The sequence below is a fragment of the Mytilus californianus genome, unplaced genomic scaffold, assembly GCF_021869535.1.
Source record: "Mytilus californianus isolate M0D057914Y unplaced genomic scaffold, xbMytCali1.0.p SCAF_19, whole genome shotgun sequence".
Lineage (NCBI taxonomy): Eukaryota > Metazoa > Mollusca > Bivalvia > Mytilida > Mytilidae > Mytilus > Mytilus californianus.
This window is the reverse complement of record NW_026262667.1, coordinates 11,135,621-11,160,867: the sequence shown is the minus strand read 5'-3', so window position 1 is coordinate 11,160,867 and position 25,247 is coordinate 11,135,621. Positions and strand designations below refer to the sequence as shown.

The 25,247-nt window shown below is 32.8% G+C and overlaps 2 protein-coding genes across 2 annotated transcripts in view; one reads left to right on the top strand and one right to left on the bottom strand.

Moving 5' to 3' along the window:
- Positions 1-840: 840 nt before the first annotated feature.
- Positions 841-24,996, bottom strand: LOC127726931 (beta-galactosidase-1-like protein 2). The gene is made up of 19 exons (XM_052234319.1): positions 24,965-24,996; positions 19,235-19,446; positions 18,894-18,962; positions 16,370-16,465; positions 15,576-15,684; positions 15,090-15,203; positions 13,028-13,109; positions 11,235-11,393; positions 10,258-10,401; positions 9,408-9,500; positions 8,531-8,581; positions 7,757-7,812; positions 6,663-6,812; positions 6,175-6,252; positions 4,548-4,638; positions 3,162-3,249; positions 2,696-2,807; positions 1,318-1,434; positions 841-1,039 (listed from the first exon to the last, which is right to left on the bottom strand). Exons 2-19 carry the CDS (start codon positions 19,408-19,410, stop codon positions 971-973), a joined length of 1,854 nt encoding a protein of 617 aa, XP_052090279.1. The 5' UTR covers positions 19,411-19,446; positions 24,965-24,996; the 3' UTR covers positions 841-970.
- LOC127726923 (HMG box-containing protein 1-like) overlaps positions 24,589-25,247 on the top strand; it is a 29,726-nt gene continuing 29,067 nt past the window's right edge. The window contains exon 1 of the mRNA XM_052234311.1: positions 24,589-24,614. Coding sequence (XP_052090271.1) covers positions 24,606-24,614 — 9 coding nt within the window. The 5' untranslated portion in view covers positions 24,589-24,605. The remainder of the gene's footprint in view (positions 24,615-25,247) is intronic.

The window sequence follows — 25,247 nt, the reverse complement described above, 5'->3', positions numbered from 1 at the left end:
AAAAAAGCCATTTACCTCTCCTTTACCTCTCACTGCATAATTTATTCACCATAAATTACGTGTTTATTATTTTTCTTTCTGCTTAGAACAGTTATGCAGATACAGAGAACTATCAAGTTATGATTAATAAATATTGATTTCCCATTATTTTGTTGGTAGATTATAGAAACTGGTAAACCAGAAGATCTTCTTGCAGTTCCAACATCTCATTTAAATGGAATGCTAATAGCAGAGACCACAATATCAAGTGCATGAATGAATGCCAGGAATATTTCAAAAACCCATTAATTTTAAATAAAATAAGATCAAATATTTACTTTCATATTTTGTATAGCAGCATTTTCATTCAGTATATTTAAGGAATGACTGTAATATTTTTTCTGTCTATTCGAAATAACATAAAAAATGTGGTGCACACTTTAAAATAACCCGTCATTTTTTATAATTTAATTCTAAATTCCATTTTAAACCTGAGTAAACCATGAAAAAACGTTGATGACGTCACGGTTACATGACAAAATTATGTCTATGAGCTGATAAACAAAACAACGTCAGCCAATCAGAAGACACGTTACATCCAAAATTAAATTATATATATATAGTATATGGATTTACTAATGAAAATTTATACGTGAAATGTGTTTGTTGTTTTTTCCTATGGTAACCAAAAAAAAACAAATATTAGTGATATAGTGTAAATAAACTGGATACTACAGTAACTTAAACTGTATACATAAGGTCAGTACCGTGAGATATAATTAACTGAAAGAGTAAATGAGCTTGTAAAATGTTATTCTAGTTTTGACAAGAGTATTACAGAGCTACTTTCTGTTATTTTAGAAATGACTATCTCAGATTTTTTATTCTTTATTTTGATTTTATAATCAGAAAGCGTAGTTATAAAAGATACATATTATTGTTAGATCACAGTGAAAGGACAAACAAGCTGCTAATTGAAAAAGCAAGTGTTTCATATGAGTATTGGTTCTTTTACAAACACCACCTTCTTTCCAACGTGTTGATGCTCAAAAATCAAAATCTGCAAGACAAAGTAAACATTTGAATAATTGTTTTAAAGTTGCTACACTTAATACTGTTAATGTATTGGCAAGTCGTAAAGTGTTGGTGTACTCGTGATGAAATATAATAATGTAAATAATATTAAATATGTTATAATTTAAAAGTGTATGTCTACAATCGTGCAAACATGTATGTGTTACGTCAATATATAAATTAGAAGATGTGATTTGATTGCCAATAAGACAACTCTTCACCAGAGACCAAATGACGTAGAAGCCTCGAAATGAATTAACTTACCTCATTATCACCAGTTTTCAGAATAGGAGCAGGTACATACAATGTTCTTTGAGGACCTTCACTCCAATATCTACCAAGATTGAACCCATTGATGAATACAATTCCTTTGCCCCATTCCTAAATAAGAAAAATATAATTGAGTCTAAAACAAATCATTTTGTTCAAAAGGTTGTTCATGTGAATAAGAAAAGTTTAGCTCTGGTCAGCTTTTTAATCATTCAGTATTCTGCTTACTTCCTCTTAATTAAGTATTAGTTCAGTAGTTTATCGATGACAACTGATCCTTATATATGAACAAAGTCTTGACTGTACTGAACTCCCATGGTAAAAATATCTTGACATTCTTTTTAAAATCTCAATAGGACTTGTTTGAAACATGCAAGTAGTTGGCTTTTATGACTTTAGATCTCATACTTCTAGGTTAATAAACACAAACATAGAAGTGGAAATGTGCTATTCTTTGTCAACGTTCCTTTAAATTTGGGCTATTCATGAATAAAACTACATCATTGGTACCTATATTATTGCACCAGAAGAGGTTCATCTTTGAACTACACTGGTCCCATCCGACCTATCAATTAAACCAGTTGTTGGTGGGGTTCGTGTTGCTTAGTCTTTAGTTATCTATGTTGTGTCATCTGGACTATTATTTGTCTGTTTGTCTTTTTATTTTTGGCCATGGCGTTGTCAGTTTGTTTTCGATCTATGAGTTTGACTGTCCCTCTGGTATCTTTCGTCCCTCTCTTAAACGCCAATGCAATATATATAATTTTTGAAAATACGATCAGCGTTCTTTAACATAAGATATCGATGCATTTTCATTAAGGCTTTGTTCAATGGTTTCAATGCAATACAACTTATAAACATCACTGCCACGAGGGGCAGTTTTGATAGCATAAATCTACAGTGAAAGCAAAATAATTCCCTGATTAAAATGATTCAATAGGAACACAATATATGACCAATACAAACATTATCAAAATATCATCAAATATCATTAAAACCAAAAATTTCAATTATATGTAAAAAGAGACAGGATACATTTCTCTTAAATCAGATTTATCTTATAAAACCTTAGAGGTATATGCATATGTTTCGTATATGACGAAGAAATAAATGCAGAATACAGAAAAAAGCCGAATATTGTAGCCACATTCTAGTAAATGCAAGTAAAAATTCCTTGGTCGGTTTGGCTATACTTTTTGTCCATTTTGGTTTATAAGCTCTTCATTTTTTTCTAATAAGTTTTGGATTTTAAAATATGTTGGCCTTGGGCATCACTGCAGAGACATTCATTGTCAAAATGCTCATCTGGTGCAGAACAATTGGTACCGGTAATGTTTTTTTTTTTAAACGCAATTACTTGGTCAGTACTTACGCTTAGGAGAAGAAATGTGTCTTTGGTTGTATCCCTGATAGTCAAAATTGTTCTACATAAGACTGGGATATTTTTTCCATGAGAGCTTGTCCAGTTGCTACCATTCAATACGCTGTATAAATATGAAATATATTGGTTAATTAAAGAATCAATCTAAATGTCATTTATCTTTCGTTATAAGTGAAAAAAAATAATGATACGAGTACCGGTACAATATAACAGAATGATGAAAACAAATATACGGTGACGGACATCTTAAAAGCAAATCTTACTCATGTATTAAGGTCCTAATTATCGAATAATTTTGACAAATTTTATTATGGCCCTTTTCATATATAATATACAAAACATTTTTGTTCTATCATTATTTCGATTTGAAGAAAATAATGTCAATAATTCTAAGTGATTATATCTGCATTTAAGGTAGAATATGCTAACTAGATATCATGCTAAATAGATGTCATACCTTTGAACAAAATCACTGTCAAATTCTAGTGGAAAAATGGTCCAGTTACTAATACATTTATCGTCAAGATACACATTTCCGGTTATACCTTAAAGAAAATGTATCTCCATTAAATTTCAAAGTAAACGTTTCATGTTTTACACCAAACTGGAAGTTATATGAATGTACGAAAGGGGGGGGGAGGTTGTCTTTAAATAACCAGGACCTCAATAAAAATTCCAGGACATTATTAATATTTTTCAAATAAAAGAACAAAAATACAGTATAGAATCGACAGTCGACTACAAATTTATGAGTTTGTAAAACACAATTAACATTTAATGGTGAGAAATCCAATTGTACAAATATCTACTAAAGTCATTTGTTTTTTAGCCATAAGAAAATATTATGAATAAATCCAAACCTGGAACTCGTATCCTGTGTGTTCACTGATAGTCTTACTTTCTTTAGATACTAGAACAGTCGTAAAATATTTTACTTTACCGATTTGTCCTATTTCCGATTGTAAAATTTTGGCTGATTGTGAATTCGTATGGTGATGCATGCATTGTACGAGACGCTTATCCTATGGACAACCGTTTGGAGTTCATACAATACCCTCGTTTCTTGTTTGTTAACTTGATTATGGATGTACGAGATTTAAACAACTGTTGCATAAATTTACCCAATAAAATAACAAAATTTTGGTTTTAAAAAAAAAAACTATACAGATCTTCTCGGATGTATCAATGCTTCGCCGTAAAAAGATCGAACATGAGTCAATCAGATAAAAGCAAACTTTGGATTGGATGTGTTTTATGTAATAAAATATTGCATAACATTAAAGCAGCTAAAAGAGAGAAGAAAGATACCAAAGTAATTCTCAAGCTAAACAAATGTTCACTGTATTAGGTAGTCGGTTTCAAATCGCAAAAAATCTAAGTCAAGAATTTCGTTAAAAAAACAATGACTGACTTTTTTTAACGGTAAAAGTAAAAACCGAAGTGGTAAAATTTAAGTAAAAACTGTAGTGATTGCTTCCCATCCTAATTGTCTGAAATGTTTGTTTTTGTGGTCGTTTACGATGAATTCATTTTAAAAATCAAGCATGTCAATGTGTGTGCATACGTGCCATTTTTAAAATATAAATCAAGTATAAAAATACCTGCTATTCAACCAGATGAGATAAACATTTGCTATGACAATTATTTCACAAGTTTAAAACAACTAATCAAAATGTGAATGAAAATGAATGGCATTATCTGTTTTAATGCTGCATTATCTTTTATGACTATGAAAAAATGGGGTTCGATTGATACTTTCCGTGTCAGTGTGGGCAATGTATCATTTAAACGTGTTAAACATTTCACCATTGATAAATATCAAATCAAATATATTTTAAATTACCTTTCCTTTGCTCGTTTAATAGACTTTCGCCAATTTCGATATAGTTTACTCTTCCATGATTTTCAACAAAAATATCTAGAGTGTTGTTTTCCTAAAAAGGTGAATTAATAGTGAAGGCTGTTCAAATAACGTAAAAATTCACAGCTTTTGGAAAAGAGTGTAATATAAAGCGGACAGGAATGTGTTAATGAGTTAAAGCTCTGTTACCTGCAAATTAAACAATAAATAAAAACCTGTAAGAAGATACACTATACGATCTGTTCTATCGACACTGTGTCAGATCAACGTAGGATCAAAGTATCTGTAATCACTATTAACCACTTTTAATTACTGTAGATTTAGTTATTTTAGTGGAAATCAACATCGTGGATTGAGGTAAATTTTATTCCGTTTATATTTGATTTCGTGGTTTTGCCAAAGTAATCATAAGAGTCTATACAAATGTCTACTTTGTTGAATATTCAAATTCGTGGTTTACCTTTTCCTACGAAGTCCACGAAAATTGGTAACCTACGAATAATAATGATTATCGCTATTTTATGAAATTTTCCTTTGATCTTGCTGACTGATAATTTCCTTTCTCAGCGGAGTCGAATGATATGAAAAATTAACGCTAGAAACTAAGGGGGCACGTGGAGTTGCTAATGAAATTGACAACGTCGTCATAGGTAAAATAGCGATAAACAGATTATCATTGGTCATCTCAACTCGATTGATTTTCTCACTTTCGCCGTTCCGGCTCAAGCGAGAAAATCAATCTCGTTGAGATGATCAACGATAATCTATAAATACATATGGAAAGCTGATTTCTACCCTCAAGGCATAGATGATCTTAGTCGTATTTGCCACAACATAATTACAGGTTTTTGACTTTGGCAATTAATTTGGCCTTCCAACTTTATTCGAGCTTTATGAAGGCGAAACGTGTGTCTCGCGTACTAAATAATGAATATTGTATCTTTGGTAACTTTTTACATGAAATTGATAACGTTATTTACCATTTTTTTCTTAAAATGTCCTCTACAAAGTCAGGAAAATGGCCATTGTTATATTATAGTTCGTTTCTCTGTGTGTTACATTTTAATGTTGTGTTTCTGTTGTGTCTTTGTTCTCCTCTTATATTTGATGTGTTTCCCTCAGTTTTAGTTTGTAACCCGGATTTGTTTTTTTCTCAATCGATTTATGAATTTCGAACAGCGGTATACTACTGTTGCCTTTATTTACAACCACTGGATCGACGCAACTGCTGCAAGACGTTCCGATTGATCACACCAGGCCAGCAGTCATGAAATTATCTTTGATGCAGTAATTTTTGTTTTTTATATAGTTTATAAAATATTTAGTTACTCAATTCACTATATTTTTTAACTCCAGGGAACAGTTGGCCTTAGGCGTATTTGGTCCATTTTTTTAGAATGTTTTGGTTGAAAGGCTCTTTAATTTATTTTGATTAGAACGCCACTGAACAGATGAGTCTTACATGACAAACCTTTGTTTTATCACACGTTAAGAAATTTTACAAATACATAACTTAGACAAGTTAAGTTTCAAGCCATCAAGATTTTTTTATTTTTATACTTTTTTATAACAAAATGTTGTGCTTGCAGTTAAGCAAGTCGTTATTTACCTTGTCTGTGTTGACTTCCTGCTCTACAGAATCTTTTCGCCAGTCTAACACACCTTTCTGCATGCCATCAATGAAAATCTGCAACATTACCATATTAATCTTTGATAACCTTATTCTTATTTTATAAACTTATATTCTATTATTCGAAAAAAATAGAGAAAAATACAATTAAGAAAAAGTGCAATCCTTAAAGTTTGTTTAAAAAGAAACCTGTCATTTTTTAAGTTCAAACATTTCAAAATGAAAATAAGACTTTATAAATGTTATGCGTCCGAAGCGCTTTTCTGGGTTACTTTTTTCAAACTGCATGTTTTAAGAAAAAAGTTTCATGTTTTTTTTTGTTTTTTTTTACGATAACAAATATTTTTATTCAAACATTTCCTGATATATAAATACCTAAGTAGCCCAAAACTGTCCAAGTTTTATTTTTGAAGGGTGGTTAAAGAATTTTGTATGGAGAATACCGATTTCATTTTAGCTCTACATACCTGAGCTCTATCCGTAGGCTGCTTCTCAAATCTGAGCTTTCTACCTTTACCGATCGTAGTTCGGTATAAAATATAACCATAGTTTTGTCCAAAACCATTGTGAATCTGCAGACTTTCCATGTTTAACGGTTTAGGAGATTCCACCTTAGCCTGCAATAATGCTAACATCTTATTTATACATTGATATTATAATAGTAAACATGTTCACAACCTTCAAAATGCTCTTTATGCAAATTGTTAACGGCTTTAAAAGACAAAGAAAAGAAATTAATATAAAAATAAGAAGATGTGGTATGATTGCCAATTAGACAATGAGACAACTCTCCACCACAGACCAAATGACATTGAATTTTACAACTATAGGTCACCGTACGGACTTCAACAATGAGCAAAACCCATACCGCATAGTCAGCTATAAAAGTTTATATCAATAATAGAAACGGTCGCGTCCACGCAAGTATCACTTAGCTAAACAATTGTGTTGCTGCACTACATAGGGTTTTTGTAACGCTATCCAGGAATATTTTCTTCCCTATATGGACGTATGATACAAGACAGTGTTTCAAAAACAACCTTGATCAGGTGCGTTTGCTTAAAACATACAATCATTTGGAGAAGAAACATTAATGATTCTTAACGGGACAGCCAAAAATGTCAAGGGTTATCTTTTCCTGAAGGAATTAAAACCGCAATTTTAACACAATTTCATATGTAACAACCAGAAGGAAATTTTTGAGTCGAGATGTATTATTTAAGCGTGGCAGTGGCAATGTACTGGCTATTGACTATGAGTCTATCGGCAGCATTCTTTTGAGTTTTTAACAGTTGCATATTTGTAAGTCCCTTGTATCTTTCAGCATGAAATATGTGTGTGTTGACTTGATCAATCTACTTTAATATCAATACAAAAAATCCAATTTCAACTTTTAAAAAGGTCATGTCATTTCTGACAAAAACATGACCTTGGACAATGTCAAACTATAAGTTTCGACAGAGTATAGGACCATAGATAGCAGTTCATGTTTTTATGTATTTAAATTTTGAAAATATAATAAATGATAGTACAAGTATGTATATTACGAATTTCAACTCACATTGCAATATGCTAGTATTAAATCCAGTGAAAGGTACTCTTTTATTTCTACTGGATCTGAAATAACCAAATGAATACATCAACGTGCTTTCCTTCTTGATTTATTTGACCAATTTTACTAATTTGGCTCTCACAAAAGCAGTTTTGTGTTTGATAGATTTTATTTCATTGTTCAATTTCTTGGGTTCCCTGTTGGGTTTTAGTTTGACGACATATGATCTAGATATGAAATTGGGGGTTGTGGACGTGAATATGCTTTAACCCCACCACTGTTTGTGCCTGTGCGAAATCAGGCTATCTTGACCATACTTTTTTTTTGTTGTCTTTGTTAGTGCGTCTAGTCGTCCGAGGAATCGGGTGTTAGCGGCTTGTTTTACTTGATGATGGTTAAGTAAAAGTAAGTATCTGTAAATTTTATATCTCAGTAGCTGATTTTTTTTAAAATGCTATGGGGCATATAGTAAATGAAAACATTATTTGCAAAATAGTTAACTAGTGGAGCAGGAACTGTTTACTCTTCCGGAACATCTAGACTAACCCCGGGTTTTGTGGTGTGTTTGGTGTTCCTCGATCTTTTATTTTCTATGTAGTGTTTTGTTATTGTTGCTAGTTTCTTCGTCGTTTTTTCTTTTTGGCCGAAGTGATGTCTGTTTTTATTGATTTTTATTGTTCCTTGTTTTCTTCTTTCTATCATGTAAAACACCTCTAACCAAATTAAAACATTTTTTTATGTGCAAGTGTTCTGCAAAAGTAAAACTTTATTAGTTTGTCTTACCGTAACTGGCTTTTGGTGTGTTCGGTGGAATATTCGGTAAACTGTTAATGCCTATAAGAAAAAAAGATAATAGCAAACATTTATTTTTTGGGGCTTAACAGGAAATAAGAGTCTTGAATCCTGCATGTTTTGTCATTGTATTGAAATGAAGTCGTGAGTATGATTTCCCACAAAGGCTAAACTGTAAGTACTGATAAAGTTTTTGATCTTGACATTCTTTCATTGCTTCATATTGGAAGTGTAAGTAATATAGAATTATTTCTATTGATATGTAAATTCGGCTGACTCACTTATAAGCGTGATATATTTGATGATATTTTACTACTTAATAAAATTCGAAGGATATTATGTTAAAATTATTATACGACTTAAAGGCCAGATTGTCAGTGAGTCAACGACTTTCAAAATCCATAAAGGCTAAAATAAAGGTAATACTTCTGGTAACTACTATTTTCCAATATCATTTAACATTTGGAATTATTTACAAAAAAAATCATCATCTCTGATGACGTCGAAATAGATTACAGCTCATATAAGGATGATAATATTTTTAGAACTGACCGTACGTCTACATTTAAAGATAAATAAATTAGGAATTGAATGATAGACGTATAACCATAATCGTTTTACATTCTTAAATCTATACAAAGACGATAATTTTCAACCTTTTTACTTAGCGTCATTTTAAACATATCATTTTAAAATATTTTTGAACTGGTTTTTTTCGAAAGAATTTTTGACAAAAACGAAAATATTTTTAAATTTATTGTTGTATTCTATGAAAGTAAGGCAATATTTATCAATAACTTATATACATTCGATTTTTTTAAACTATATACCATTTTGGAAGAATCAAACTACAATTTAAAATTTTTACCTTGTGGTTTCAATATTTTTTCGAATATGATATCCCTTGCTTTGAGATATTTAGCTGTAATATCTCCTGCTTCACTCAATGGGGCATCATAATCTAAATATTACAAAATATCTATGGAATGATGGGCTTTCATATTTTCTATAAAGTTTTACATTGTACGTGTATTTTCAATTATCCATTAAAATAGGATTCTATTTCTATAAGCTATAAACCTTTTACGTGACAAGTCATACAAGTGAGAGGTTTAGTTAGCTATAAAACCAGGTTCAATCCACCATTTTCTACATAAGAAAATGCCTGTACCAAGTCAGGAATATGACAGTTGTTATCCATTCGTTTGATGTGTTTGTTTTTTTTTTTGCCATTTGATTGGGGACTTTCCTTTTTGAATTTTCCTCGGAGTTCAGTATTTTTGTGATTTTACTTTTTATATATGATATAATTTTATTGGGCATAAATAGTTTTGTCTGTCCCAAGTCAGGAGACTGAAATTCGGTGGTTGTCGTTTGTTGCTGTATATAATATTTGTTTTTCGTTTGTTGTTTTGTTCATAAATCTGGTTTTCACATTCAAATTGTTTTATATTTTGTTATTTCATTGTCATTTATAGCTTGCTATTCGATATGGGTTTTGCTCATTGTTGAAGGCCATTGATGACATATAGATGCTTACATCTATGTAAGTTGGTCTCTGTTGGATAGTTGTCTCATTAGCAGTCATACCACAACTCTTTATGTTATATCTAAATATCTAAAAAGAATCTTTAAAAGGACACCACCATTTGTAAATATATTACCTCTCTTCAGTGGTATAAAATCTAGTTATAAAATGCAATGGAAAATAGTTTTACCATAGCTGGTGACATCGGGCTTATAAGTTGATTCTGGAAATCTATTGGCGCCAGACATAAAACCAAAGTTTGTACCTCCATGGAACATGTACATATTAACAGACGATCCGGCATCAAGAATGTCTGTGAGTGTTTGAGCAAAGTCTGAAGTGATAAGTAGAAAGTTTTACCGAGAATCTATTTATTTCAGATAGATTACCATACATAAGTGATAAATAGCAGTTTAAGTTTCTATAAATCTAGCAAAAGAGTAAAAATTCGTAGAAACGATAAGCCAAACGAGTCTTAAACAAATAGCCAATGTAACCAAATTCAACTTTGTCTGAGAGAGTAGGAACCATAATTTCTTAATCTATCATCGGATGTTAATAGAAATATATGTTATAAATCCCGTACCGAAGCGCCTACTACTTAGCTGATAATACCTTGGGGACTAACAGTCCACAAGAGAAGGTATCGACCCATAGCTTTTAAACGAAAATATCACATTATAGATTTAATGCGTCCGAAGCGCTTTACTGGAATTTACTTTCATAAGGAACGCTCAAACCTAAATATTTGAAACCCAGGGATGTCCAGAAGGGATGTCCAGAAGAATTTCTGTATGCAAAAAAAAAGTGTTTTTAGCTCTTATGGTATTGATAAAGACTAATAAATTTGAAATCTATAGTTTTAAATCTGATTTTTTTAAACAAAAACAGTTGACCTGAAACGTGTAGGGAACATAATCCTCTCATCTTCCATCCACTCTTCTGATTATATTTCGCCGCATGTTCGATCAAGATGTGAGTACTTGTCAGTCAAAGTTGCTATCGACTTTGGTTGAAACTAGTAATGATTTTTTTTTCAAAACTGACCATTTCTTAACATTGTACATCATATTTATTTAAATACTTGGCTGGTAATGAGTTGGCGACCACATCAATTGAACAATTTCCTTATCCCACAATTACAGATATGTATTTCGTTTTAAGTACCATCAAGAGGCAGTCCTTTGTGTGTAGATGTCCAGTGGTCAAACCAGCCGGACCAGAATTCCGTTACCATAAGAGGAAAGCTTGGACTCCACTTCCGTATCAGGTCCAAGGTATCTGCTCCAACTTTCATACTGGGAAAGTTTGCAGTCGGAAGAGCTCCTGAAAAAGTTGTTCAACAAAAATAAACAAATCATTAGAATTTATTGTTTCCAGAGATAGATAGATAGATACTTTATTCTCTTATATCATAACGAAGTACAAGTTAACAGAGAAGCAGTTATACTTTTCATAATCTTACTTTGTGTTTTTGAAAATCGAAAAGTTGTTAAAAACTATGATTAAAGTGAATTTGAAGGTTGCAAAAACCAATATCAAAAACATTCAGTATTGATTATCAATCTCTATGGAATAAAGTTTTATTCAGCCATTCAAACTGTTGTTGGAGACTATTTGATAAAATATTAAATATTACACAAGTTATTGTATATATTTCCGTTGCAGGACACAAAGGACCAAATTAATGACTTTGTTTCTTAAGATAAGACATAGCTCCACTTTTGAACTTTGTTTGTGTCATGTATTATAAGCTTGTAAGTCAAAATTTTAACCTTATTAGAATCCATATTCATGTAAACTTTAATTTGACCTACAGTGGAGATGGGTTGCGCATGTGCTCAGCATGTAGTTCATTCATTAAAAAAGAAAAGAATGTCAACATTGCCAAGTGAAAAAGGGGACACCAGGAATAACCATTTCGTTGACTGATCCGGCCCAAAAAAAAATCATTATTATATAGGTATAACGACGATAAACATATATTTCCAATCTATAACTTAAAATCAATCAGACCTTGAAAAGTCGTCGTTATGCGATTATATGTGCTTGCCTGTATATTTGCATTTATATTTATGTTTTTTTAGGTTATATGACCGTCGGAAGTCTTCGAAGGTCATCTCGATGGATAATTAGATGGCGTCTAGTCTAAAATACGTTCGAAATGATTATACATTATAAAGATTCCGTGCATTATTTATTGTTTCTTTGGAATTTTTGTAATTTGAATATACGTTTTAGTATGTTATAAATCAAATATGAGAATTTGGGTCAAATCAGTGAACACGAATTTGACAGCTAATGCCCCTTTATATTTTGCATTTTTGAAATAAACAGAACTTTCAGAGAATGACCCTGTTATGAATAAATAGAGTTTTGTCCCTGTGTTTCTAGTTTTATTTTAAAAAACATCAACAGGCAACATATGCGCAGACTAACGGACACCATATAATATCAACAATGCATACAAAATTATTTATCAAGGTGTGCGTAAAATATATATTTCTCCGAATAGGCAAAGACCAATTTCGAAAGGATTTGTTTCCTAGCACTACCTTTTCGTTATGAAATGTATGGATTGTACAGGAAAAAAATTGAATTATCACGAGGCAAGATTGGACAAAAGTAAACAATGGTATATAAAAAGGGATACAACTATCAAATAAAGACAAAAGGACAAAGATGTGATCAATTGCTGGTCAACGAACCGCCTTCAACAATGATAAAACACATACCAACTAGATAGCTCTAAAAAGCACAGGCTGACAAAATGTGAAAAAATAAAAAAGAATATTTATAGCAGTGTATTGTTACAACTAACATGGTTTAACATATGTTTATTTGATAGTTGTCTATGATCCAATAAAATAGAAAGGACGCCGTGTTATAAGCTAACCAATACTTTTCTTACGATCGTAAAAAAAGAAACAATGTTATCAACTGACCAAAGTTTTACTTACGATCGTAGAAAAGACAGTTTGTTATCCCGTTTGGATTTTCAGACGTCAAGAATAATTCTTTAGCACCATATTTTACCAAAGTCTAAAATATTCATAATTATTCAGTTTAACTTTTAACATCGCTACCTAAGAAAAAATAATGTACTGCAAACAGTCAAGTCATTTATTACATTAGTGAGAAATATTAACCAAAAAGTAACTGATACTCTGTTGTACATTTTTCACTGCAAATGAAGTCAATCAATTGATCATCATCTTCTTAAATAAACAAATTGACAGCTGTTCTAGGTTTTTATGTAACTTATGAATGCAGTTGAGAACTATGCCAGAAAGTGGGTAACGTCCGAGCCAATTGAACCAAAACTGGACGCTTACAGCAGATTCCATTGAGTGTGTAGCCAAAGGTAATATCTTTGGTTAGCTTACGTGTTAGCTGAACCGTGAAGTCATTATTAGGTCAGGTATACTACCCTCTTTTCGAAGTAGCATAGTCCAACAGACAGATCGATTGGTTTTCTGTCGGACTAGTCTATTCTTAAAGTAGGTAGTTTACCTAACCTAACAATGACTTCACGGTTCAGCTAACAAGCAAGCTAACCAAAGATATTACCTTTGGCTACACACTCAATGGAATCTGCTGTAATCAATTTATAGATCAAATATTCGGTCACGCATTCAAAAGTGCATTCCAATTTATGATGCACGTTGAGCTCACATGTCACTGACTCTTTAAATAGTCCGAGGTTGCAGATGATTTATCCTCTCTTCACGACAAATGTGTTATTGTTCCAGCAGACAAAGCTTCAAACAATAGTTTTGTATATGCAAAACCATTATTAGGAATGAAGAACTTGGAATTCACAGCAGCAAAAGTAAGAATCCAACATATACCTCTACATCATTTACGAAAAAAAAAAGATTTTAGAAAATGGCAAATCCATTCTTCTCTACTTTGAAATTAACATATAAAAGGATGATGAAAATCTAACATCTTCATACTGAATACCTAAACTACACAAAAATTCCTTATAAAGAACGGTGTATAGCCGGGTCGTCAAGATGTTCGACTTAACATCTTTCTAAAGTTCTTACCCCCATTCTTTCCAAGGTAAACGATGGCCTTCAGAAATAATGTGATGAGGTATATTCAAGTAGCGGTGTCAATCAAATGTGGATTCTTAAAAATTCTAAAGATTTACTCCTAAGTATTTAATCACAATTTTTTTCAATATTGCAATAAAATCAAAACATTTAATTATTTTATGTTTTACAATATTATCGCCATGCTCAAGTGAAAGATCGAATACATTTTCTCAGTGAAAAGTTCTTCGATTTTCATTTTAGATATATTGATGATTACCTGTCGTTCAATAATCGACGTTTCAATGAGAGCTTACATTTCATATATCCCAGTGAACTTCATTTAAGGATGGTGCTTTATATCTTGATCTTTTCCTCTGTATTTACACAGATGGGACAACTTCAAACTAGAATCTATGACAAACGTGATGATTTCAACTTTCCAATTGTCAACTTCCAATTTCTCAGCAGTGACATACCCTCTGATCCGTCGTTTGGCGTTTACATATCTCATTTAATACGTTACATTCGGTAATGTTCACACTATACGGGCTTCGTTAACAGGGGCGTTCTCCCAGGTCAAAAACTGCTTCAACAGAGTTTTGAGGAAGAACGACTGAAATCAACACTACATAAGTTTTACGGTCGCCATCACAAATTGGTTGACCGATACGATCTGTCGGTGTCTCAACTCACTAGCGATATGCTGTTGCGGGATAGATCTTTAACTACAAGTATAGTCATCTGATCTGTAATTTTACCGGTCATTTTACCGGTTGTTTACTATTCCCGATTGTGACATTTAGAATGAGTGTGGATTAAAATGGCGAGTAATTCATGCATAGCAGGGGACGCATCTCGTCTCGCTCATTTTTGGAGTTCATGCGATTCCCACAGTTTTTTTTTTTTTTTGTTAACTTTATTTGAGTCTTCTCAGTCGATTTACGAGATTTGAACAATGTTAAACTACTTTACGTCTTGCCTCATGAATAAACTTTAGATGATCATATTCTTTACTGTAGGAACCAAATTCATTTTCAACTTGAAATGCTATAATTGGTCCGCCGCTTGATTTTTCAGGCAGTTTTAGACAATTCTGAAAAAAATAAATGCAACATTTATTTCATTAGGCAACAAAAATATAGTCATTAAGTGCGTATTTTTAGGTAAGAAAGTTACCTAAACTTCATTATTGTGATGGTTTTATGACTAAAATATGAAGTGTATTATTCGGAAAGATGGCTTCTTTTATTCTGAATAACTGTCCATCATTGTCCATCTTAAGCAAATAATGATGGTTATTTACATCTCCCTTTTGATATAAACATGAAAATATATGGTACATAGAATACCAACCTGCACATCAATAGGAACAAACTAAGAGAGTATATGATGTTCACCAGTGAAAGATTTATTTCACCCCGAAGAAATAAGAAAGTAAAACCAAAGTTTAATTAAATAAACAAACCTGTAAGTCGGACACCAGTGTAATCAGTTGACTAAACAATCTATCTACAGCATCTTGGTATGGCTTATAATTACTTCGTACTTTCATTTCAGGGTCACGCAAAAGCCATCTACAAAAGACGTAAAAAAAAATTAAATACAAAACAGAAATGAGTCTATGAAATAATAAGTTTACCTATCAATCGGGCATGGAAAATCTGAAATCAGCACAGTAATTAAGACAGACGCGATTTATTCAACTTCTCAGCAGTGAATTTCCTTTTCCTGAGTGTGACTTTACTAACGCTTGAAGCTTATGGTGTTTATATATCACATTTAATTCGTCATTCAACAAGCATTAAATATGCATTGAATTCCTTGGCAGAGCGATTTGTTATCTCAGATATAACCCTCTTATCAGAAGGGTATCCTTTATAAGGCCGTTTTTATGGTCGCTAGTTTAATGTACGTTTCAAAAGCATGACTTTAACCATTCCCCCAATACGTCTGGCGTTCGCAAATGTCAACCCGATTTGACTCAAAACCAAACACTTCAAAATAAGGGGTTGATCTACAGGGAGATACGAAGGGTGCAGAAGAAGAATATGCTTATATATAAGAAATGGGGAAAGATGCAATAAAAGTTTACATATTTAATGTTCAACCAGTTTCATTAATGTGAACAGATGATCATGGTTCTGAACTAAATAGAAAACGTAGTCTTGCTAAGTTCAGCGCTATGATTATTTTTTGTAGATAGATGTAATACACAAATATACTCCGTCAACATGTATAATGTAAATGATTTTTACTTACGCAGGCATTCCTCCAAAATCCCATTCAGCACATATATAAGGCCCGGGTCGAAATATTACATACAAGCCTACTTCTTCTGCTAGTCTTATAAACTTTCTGTAAAATAGTAATTCAGATTTATACTGGCATTTTTCTTCATACATTCATGTAAAAAAAACTCATCATAGATACCAGGATTACAATTTTGTACGTAAGACGCGTGTTTCGTGAACACAAGACTCCTCCGTGAAGCTCGAATCACAAACAAATGGGAATCCAAAATTTGAAATCAATTAGAAATTTGAACAATTGAAAACCAAAATTTTTTTAAAGTTTGGCTAAGGCAATCTTGCCTGGGGTAGAAAAACCTTAGTATTTCGAATGATTTTAAATTTGATACTCTAATTTTAAAGATTACTTTACAATGACATAATTGATATTTTTAGAACAGATATTAGATTCCTTCATCTTGCACAAGTTATGTAATTTTTTCTTGACATGTATAACATCATTTTGTAACTTGAATATCTGAGCACATATTTCATTGATAGATTTCTGGAAATGTTCATGGAAAGGATGTTCAGATTGTTATGATCAATGCACTATATTTTGTGTATCTCAAAAGTAGTGATAAACTTTGGAAGATTTAGATATCAAGTCAGTACCATAGGGTTAGGGCAATCTTGCCTGGGGTAGAAAAACCTTAGTATTTCAAATGATTTTAAATTTGATACTCTAATTTTAAAGATTACTTTACCAGGAAATAATTGATATTTTTAGAACAGATATTAGATTCCTGCATCTTGCACAAGTTATGTAATTTTCTTGACATGTATAACATCATTTTGTAATTTGAATATCTGAGCACATATTTCATTGATAGATTTCTGGAAATGTTCATGGATAGGATGTTCAGATTGTTATGATCAATGCACTATATTTTGTGTATCTCAAAAGTAGTGATAAACTTTGGAAGATTTAGATATCAAGTCAGTACCATAGGGTTCATGCAATCTTTACCCAAAAACTGACTTACCCACCATTTTTCTTAAAATGTCCTGTACCAAGTCAGGAATATGCCAGTTGTTATCAAATAGTTCGTTTCTATGTATGTTGGCGTTTGTTTTTGTTTCACTGGAAGAATAAATCTTAAAATAATAAGAAATCTGGTTTTTTTTTATATGACTGCATATATATGGTATGGACACTTTAAGTGGTCATTGTTTCACTGAAAGACAGTGTTTCTGTTGTTCAGTTGTTTTCCTCTTGTAGTTGATGTGTTTCACTCGGTTTTAGTTTGTAACCCGGATTTGTTTTCTCTCAATCGATTTATGACTTTTGAACAGCGGTATACTTTTTAGCTCACCTGACCCGAAGGGCCAAGTGAGCTTTTCTCATCACTTTGCGTCCGTCGTCCGTCGTCGTCGTCGTCGTCGTCCGGCGTCGTCTGTTAACTTTTACAAAAATCTTCTCCTCTGAAACTACTGGGCCAAATTTGACCAAACTTGGCCACAATCATCATTGGGGTATTTAGTTTAAAAAATGTGTCCGGTGACCCGGCCAACCAACCAAGATGGCCGCCATGGCTAAAAATAGAACATAGGGGGTAAAATGTAGATTTTGGCTTATATCTCTGAAACCAAAGCATTTAGAGCAAATCTGACAGGGGTAAAATTGTTTATCAGGTCAAGATCTATCTGCCCTGAAATTTTCAGATGAATCGGACAACCCGTTGTTGGGTTGCTGCCCCTGAATTGGTAATTTTAAGAAAATTTTGCAGCTTTTGGTTATTATCTTGAATATTATTATAGATAGAGATAAACTGTAAACAGCAATAATGTACAGCAAAGTTAGATCTACAAATAAGGCAACATGACCAAAATTGTCAATTGATCCCTTTAGGAGTTATTGCCCTTTATAGTCAGTTTTTTACAATTTTCATAAATTTGGTAAATTTTTGTAAATTTTTACAAAGTATTTTCCACTGTAACTACCGGGCCAAGTTCATTATAGATAGAGATAATAGTAAGGAGCAAGAATGTTCAGTAAAGTAAGATCTACAAACACATCACCATCACCAAAACACAATTTTGTCATGAATTCATCTGTGTCCTTTGTTTAATATGCACATAGACCAAGGTGAGCGACACAGGCTCTTTAGAGCCTCTAGTTTCATAAGTGATAGTTATGTCAGCAAAGGGGTGTCGACTACTTGGCTGGTTAAACCCTCGGGAAGAAACGTCCACCAGCAGTGACATCCACCCAGTGGTTAAAAAACACCTCAAAGATACAAGGCTTATGATTTTTTATGCTAGACGCGAATTTCGTCTACACACGACTCATTGTAACACTTGCCCATTAAATAAATCCAAAATCAATTTAAATACTATTTTCCACGAAACAGTGGTATGGATTGTAAAAGTGTTATCTACATTGAAGATTTCTTGAAGATTGCTGATGTTGCTCAAAGTTTATAAGATATCTTGAAGTTAGAATAAATAGCAAAACGGCTTGCCATAGTGATAGCCTCATATACATCACTTACCGCACATCCAGGATTCCAGAAAAATCAAATTCATTGGGATACTTTTCGTGTAAGTTCCAACACACATATCTAAAACAAAAAGATTTAAAAAGTTTTCATTGTAAAAGAAAAATATTAATGTTTTGATCTCAGTTTCAACACCTAAAAATTAAAAATATGACTGTATTCAGTTTATTTTAATATTGAAAACAATAAGTTAACTATCTCTGTATACTCTGTATTACTTGAAACTACTTCTATTTAGTAATGTTGTCACTCAGCAAAGTAAATGACCGTTGCATAATCCATGCCAGTCCAACACAGTCAGTGATAGTGCATATAATATAACCTATGTAACTTACGTTTCTACTGTATTTAGTCCGCATGCTTTCATTTTCATTAATCGGTCTTTCCAATATTCTGGTACAACTCTAAAGTAATGCATTGCTCCGCTAAGAATTGTGAATGGTTCGCCATCTAAATAGAATTTTCTATCTCGAAATGTTAAAGATCCCGTACTGCTGTAGACTTCCGACATTTTTACATTTGCACAGTTGTAATATTCTGTCGATACCTGCGATAACATGTATTATTAAATGGAGCAACATAAGTATGCAACAGGTATGACCCCTATGTTTAATATGTCAGAGGTCCACTCTTAATCAATAAGTTAAAAATATATTTAGTTTATAAAACTTGAAAAAAGCAACTTATACTAGAAGGCAGAAACTTTGTTGGTTTTTTTTTTTTCTTAATTTTTATCCCCTTGATGTTCTACAAATTCAACTAGCTCTCATGGCTAACATTCATACACAGGGGTATCGATCAGGTCAAACTTTACGGTATAAAAAAAGAGAAAACTGGAATTTGCAATATGAAAAGAGATGGCAGAAGGATGATATTTTGGAAATAATAGGTTGTCAGTGCACAGAAAGAACCGTGATGTGTGTCGATATGTTCATACTTAACCAATAATACAGATATATACATGTATTCACACACGTTAACCCTTTACACGTTATCTATATAAAGTACACTTGCATGGCCTTAAGAATTAGGATATCAATATTACGCACTTTAAAAGGTGTGTAGCCAGTAGGATCAGTTAAACTGCAAAAGATATATGTTCTCACTCCAAAAGTTATAGTTTAGAAGTAACAGGAAATTCTGCTTCAAAGAATTTGTTAATTTCCAAGGCAGGTAACTTTTTCGCCAATGTGTATAACTTTGCAGCAGAAATTTAACTAAATATCACTGCAAATAAACCACGGTTCTAAATACAAATAAGGTAGAGTTGATGTTATAAATGTCCAGTAATATGACCTTTTTCATTACTTATTGCTGTTTTTAAATTCCGCAATAACCGCCTCGTGGTCTCGTAGTAGTGTGATCGCCTGGAGTGCAGAAGGTCGTTGGTTCTATCACCGACCGAGTCCAACCATATACCTGAAAATTGGAATTTGCTATTTCTCATCCAAGTTTGCATTATTCAAGAATACATCAAAGACTGGTCAGCTCGGAGTCAGAAAAGTGTGTCCGGGGAGGGTAACGTGTCTTCCTTATGAAATAACAAGTTAAAAATTCGGCTCAGAGTGTCTGTCCAGTACAAAGCAGGGTTCATGCATAATCAAATCTCATTAACAAGTTTTTCGCTCTTATATGCATGCCCATTAAGCACAAATCCATCATCATCATCATCATCATCATCATCATCATCATCATCGTCGTCGTCGTCAAATGATGCATATCTATGCATCACTCATTTGGCAGTCTTGTGTATCTGTATCGCAGGAGCTGCATGGTAACAGTATTAAGTGAATGGATATAAAAAAATAAGAAGATGTGGTATGATTGCTAATGAGATATCTCTCCACCAGAGACCAAATGACATAGGAGTTGACAACTATAGGTCACCGAACGGCCGTCAAACATCTGCAAAACCCATACCGCATAGTAAGCTATAAAAGTTCCCGAAATGACAAATGTAAAATAATTCAAACGAGAAAAATAACGGCCTGATTTATGTACAAAACAATAAACGTAAAAAAAAATTGACGTACAGCAACAAAAGCAACCACTGAATTACAGGCACATACAGAATGTGGATGTGTTAACCATAGTTGCTGGCGCAAAACCTTCCCCCTAACCTGGGACAGTGGTGTAACAGTACATCATAAGAACAAACTATAAAAATGAGTTAAACAGGGCTTAACTCATCAGATTGTTACAAAGCACATAAAATCCCTAACAAAAGACACCATTGCCAATCAGAGAAAAACATGACCTTGTGCAATACCAAAATATAGGTATCAACAGATTGTAGAACCGTTAATGAACATATGTGTATAACAATAATTTTAGTTTGGTTTTAATTTACTGATAAGAAATTCAATAGTTATACCGATAAAAACAATATTCAAAGAATTAATTACTGTGTTGAATTGGTAACATTTTACTCGGATCGCATCTAAAGTAACGGGCTCGGTAAACAACATCAAGTAAAATTAAGGATGTGCTATCCCATTTGTAATAAGTCTGCAACAGGTGCAGTCAAACTTCCACACCAAATCTTTGTATCTCTGGAAGAATTTCGTGAAGTTTTTAAGTAATTTGTGGTAACGAAATCCTTGACTTAATTATTTACCAGTAATTCATAGATTACGTTCATTGAAATCCAAAACAGAACAGGCAAAGCAAACGAGTTGGAATAAATAGATACCGTAAGATGGTGCCAAAGAATCATCATCAAAAAATGAAAATTAATATTAGAGAACGAAAATGTATCCCTTTAGTCGTAAATGTTTGTAGAGTTTCCCATTTAAAACTGAAATATCTAAATCGAGGAAACGACAGTTATTATTGTTTATATGATTCATTTAAAGTAAGTCCATCTGTGTAAATTTCGGCGGCATATTTAAAAAATTCTTGATTATTTAACGAAAAAATATCATCAAGATAACAGTCAGTGTTGATGAATTTATCAATTAAATGGAATTTACACGGGTCTCTACTGAGTTTGGCCATATACTGTGATTCATAACAGTACAGGAACAAGTCTGCTATTAAAGGGGTACCGTTGGTGTCCATAGGAATACCTACAACCTGCCAATAAACTTTATTGCCGAAATGTACACAAAAGGTTGTCAAGGAGAACTTTAACATATCCAGGAGTAATACCACCATTGTTTTTCCGATATTAGTCTTTGTTAAGTTTGCATTTTTCAATAAATTGTGCAGAATTTATCTTGGTTTCAAATAAAGAAATACTTGGCAAGAGTAAAGTTTTATCCTGTCCAGTACTACATAGAAAATTTCACATAACATTTCATTGCATATAAGATAATGACCATCACCGAAATTAAACCAATCAAAGAGGGACGAAAGATACCAGAGGGACAGTCAAACTCATAGATCGAAAACAAACTGACAACGCCATGGCCAAAAATAAAAAGACAAATAGACAAATAATAGTACAGATGACACAACATAGAAAACTAAAGACTAAGCAACACGAACCCCACCAAAAACTGGGGGTGATCTCAGGTGCTCCGGAAGGGTAAGCAGATCCTGCTCCACATGTGGCACCCGTCGTGTTGCTTATGTTATTACAAATCCGGTAAATAGTCTAATTCGGTAGGTCACATTCGTGAAAAAGGGAAGGGTATTGTAGTTACGACATAAGGAACATATCCGCTATCATCTGTGAAACAGTTATTCATTAACGGTCAACCAACTCGTGATGGCGTCCGTAAAATTTACGAAGGGATGATTTCAACTTCACCATTTGGAACTCTTGGTTTAATAGCTTCCTTGTGAGCAGCAATCCTCTATCAAGGAAATCATGATAGGAAATACAAGACCGGGAATATCGTATCAATTGGGAGATATATACTCCGTATGCAGGCGCTGCTGGAATGTTGCTACATAGAAATGGAAAGTTCACAATTGGGAAGCTGAAATCATCTCTTTTGTCGTAAAGTTTTGTTTTCAACCGACCCTCATTGTCAATTTCTAGATGTAAGTCAAGATATGAGGCAGACTTAACTGTATCTGTAGTATTCTTTATCTCTAGTTCGATGGGATAGATTCGTTCAACATAGTCACCATATTTTGTATTATTTAGTGAGAGAACAGCATCTATATAGCGGAACGTAAAGTTAAAGGATATTGCTAACTTCTTATCTTTCTTCCTAAGAAGTTCCTGTATGAAGTCAGCCTCGTAATAATAAAGAAACAAGTCGGCAAGAAGAGGGGCACAATTGGTTCCCATTGGAATTCCGACAGTCTGTTGAAAAACACGTCCTCCAAACGTAACAAATATGTTGTCAATCAAGAAATCAAGCATCTTGATAATTTCAGTTTCAGAGAATTTTTTGTTTGAATCAGAGTGATTCTTTACAAAGTAGGATTTATCCCTCCCCAAGACAAGATACTTGTATCTAAATGTTCACCCCTTTTTCCCTCAGTAATTACAAGCTTTAAGTTTCCAAAATATTTTATAGTTGAAACACCAAATAAAAAGAATGGTGCTTTGACACACCAAAGATATTCGTTTTTGACTCAGAAATGTTTTGCTGCAATGAAATGCACCTGTTTATTTCCTACAACTGACAAATTCAAGGGAAAATTTTTTTCCAACCCTTTGAAACCGGTTGTGACGTATTATGATTTGGTGGTATTATACCTCCAATCATCTCATCACACCTCCAGTAAGACTAAAGTATATCTAGCAAATTTACCTTTATTTAAAATAGAATCAATTTTAGTGCCGGTGAAGACAAGAAACTACAACCTTAGAATAAATAACCTTTCAGGATAAGTTTATTCAAAGGATTATAAGTTTACAAGGATCTGATCTCCGAGCATTATAGGAAACAACATCACCATAATCCCCGTTTATAATAAGGTTTCCATACAGGTCACATCCAACTTCCAAACAACATATTTGTATCTATGAAAGAATTTCGTAAAGGCTTTAAGTAACTTGTGGTGGCGAAATCCCCGACTTTATAATATACTAGTTATACAAAGATAACTTTCATTGAAATATGAACTGAGGCAAGAGTGAACGACAAGTAATAAATATACACATCTCAAGGGGTAGAACGGTAAATCGCCGTACATCAAAGAAAAATCAACAATATTAAAAATATCGAACGAAAAATTTACTTTTTTGTCGTAATTTTTTATAGAAAAATATGAAATTGAAATCACTATATCAAGTAAAGGACATTTTTTGTTGTTTACGTTAGATTTTTTAAAGACAGTTCTCTTTGTTTGTTTTCCGATGTAATAAGAGAAATTTCGCTTATCTAAAATAAAAAATAACATAAAGGAAACGTTTATGTTTTTCTTTCTGTTAAATGGGATCATTTTAAAAGGGCGCAACTGTTACCCATATGAATACATACAACCTGTCGATACAAATTAGCATAGCGGCGAAAAGTACATAGATGTTAAGAAGGGAAAAATACCAACTATGATTATTTTGCTTTCTGTTCTGTCGTGTGCATGTCCCCTTCATTAAATTTCAATATCAAATTATTCCATGTCTGACCCGCTCCCATGGGGCCTCGCTTAAGTTTTAACTTGATTTTTATTTCTTTTTAAAAACTTCAGAAAAAAATGAATATTCAAATCCTACTGTCCAATCAGATACAATATAACGTTCTGAGTGATATTTTTTGACCAATTAAATTTAGTCATACACCGTCACGCACCTGTCGAAGGAAGATGGCGTTGGTAAGTAAACTTTCAAATTTTTACTACGTTAGTTTGTGCAGGGAAAACGTTAGTTTTAATTTTCTGAAGCAATACAAATGTTTTGAAAAAACATAATTGGTGATAGTAACAGCATAACTGATGTTGTCATACAGGTAAACATGATTTTACAAACTTTGACCGGCGTAGTATTTCAAACTAGGTCAAAGTTACTTAAAAAGTAAACACCTTTCATGTTTGTAAACATTGTACACAAATACGAGAACCGTTATACTGAATCATTGTGTTTTGTGAAATAGAAGTGAATTAACAATAACGGGTGCATTTGAAACACATCTTTAAGTTTCGGATAATCAAATAAATCACCTTACATGTAACCGTTCCAGACGTCCACGAGCGTACCAACTTGTTTGCCACGCAGGGGGGAGCCTGGGGGGAATTTATATCTCAGGTGATCTGACTGCCCTCAAAGATAAACAGAAAGTTCGTGTGTTATTTAAACAATCCCACTTGACAGAAAGTCAAGTTTCTGTGTTGAAAAATGATTTATTTCTTCAAATACAGCAATACAACATACAATGTGTTCTATAGATGTTTATTTTGGTTCAAAAGAGAGATGATTTGAGCAGTTGTTTTTAAACTAAAGAAGTGAAT

Coding starts and splice junctions, on each gene's coding strand:
- LOC127726931 (XM_052234319.1), bottom strand. CDS start 19,410: ATGTCGGAAGTCTACAGCAGTACGGGATCTTTAACATTTCGAGATAGA. Junction 13,110..15,089: donor ATCTAAAGTTTATTCATGAG/GCAAGACGTAAA, acceptor TGAATATTTTAG/ACTTTGGTAAAATATGGTGC. Junction 8,582..9,407: donor AAAAATATTGAAACCACAAG/GTAAAAATTTTA, acceptor TTTTTCTTATAG/GCATTAACAGTTTACCGAAT.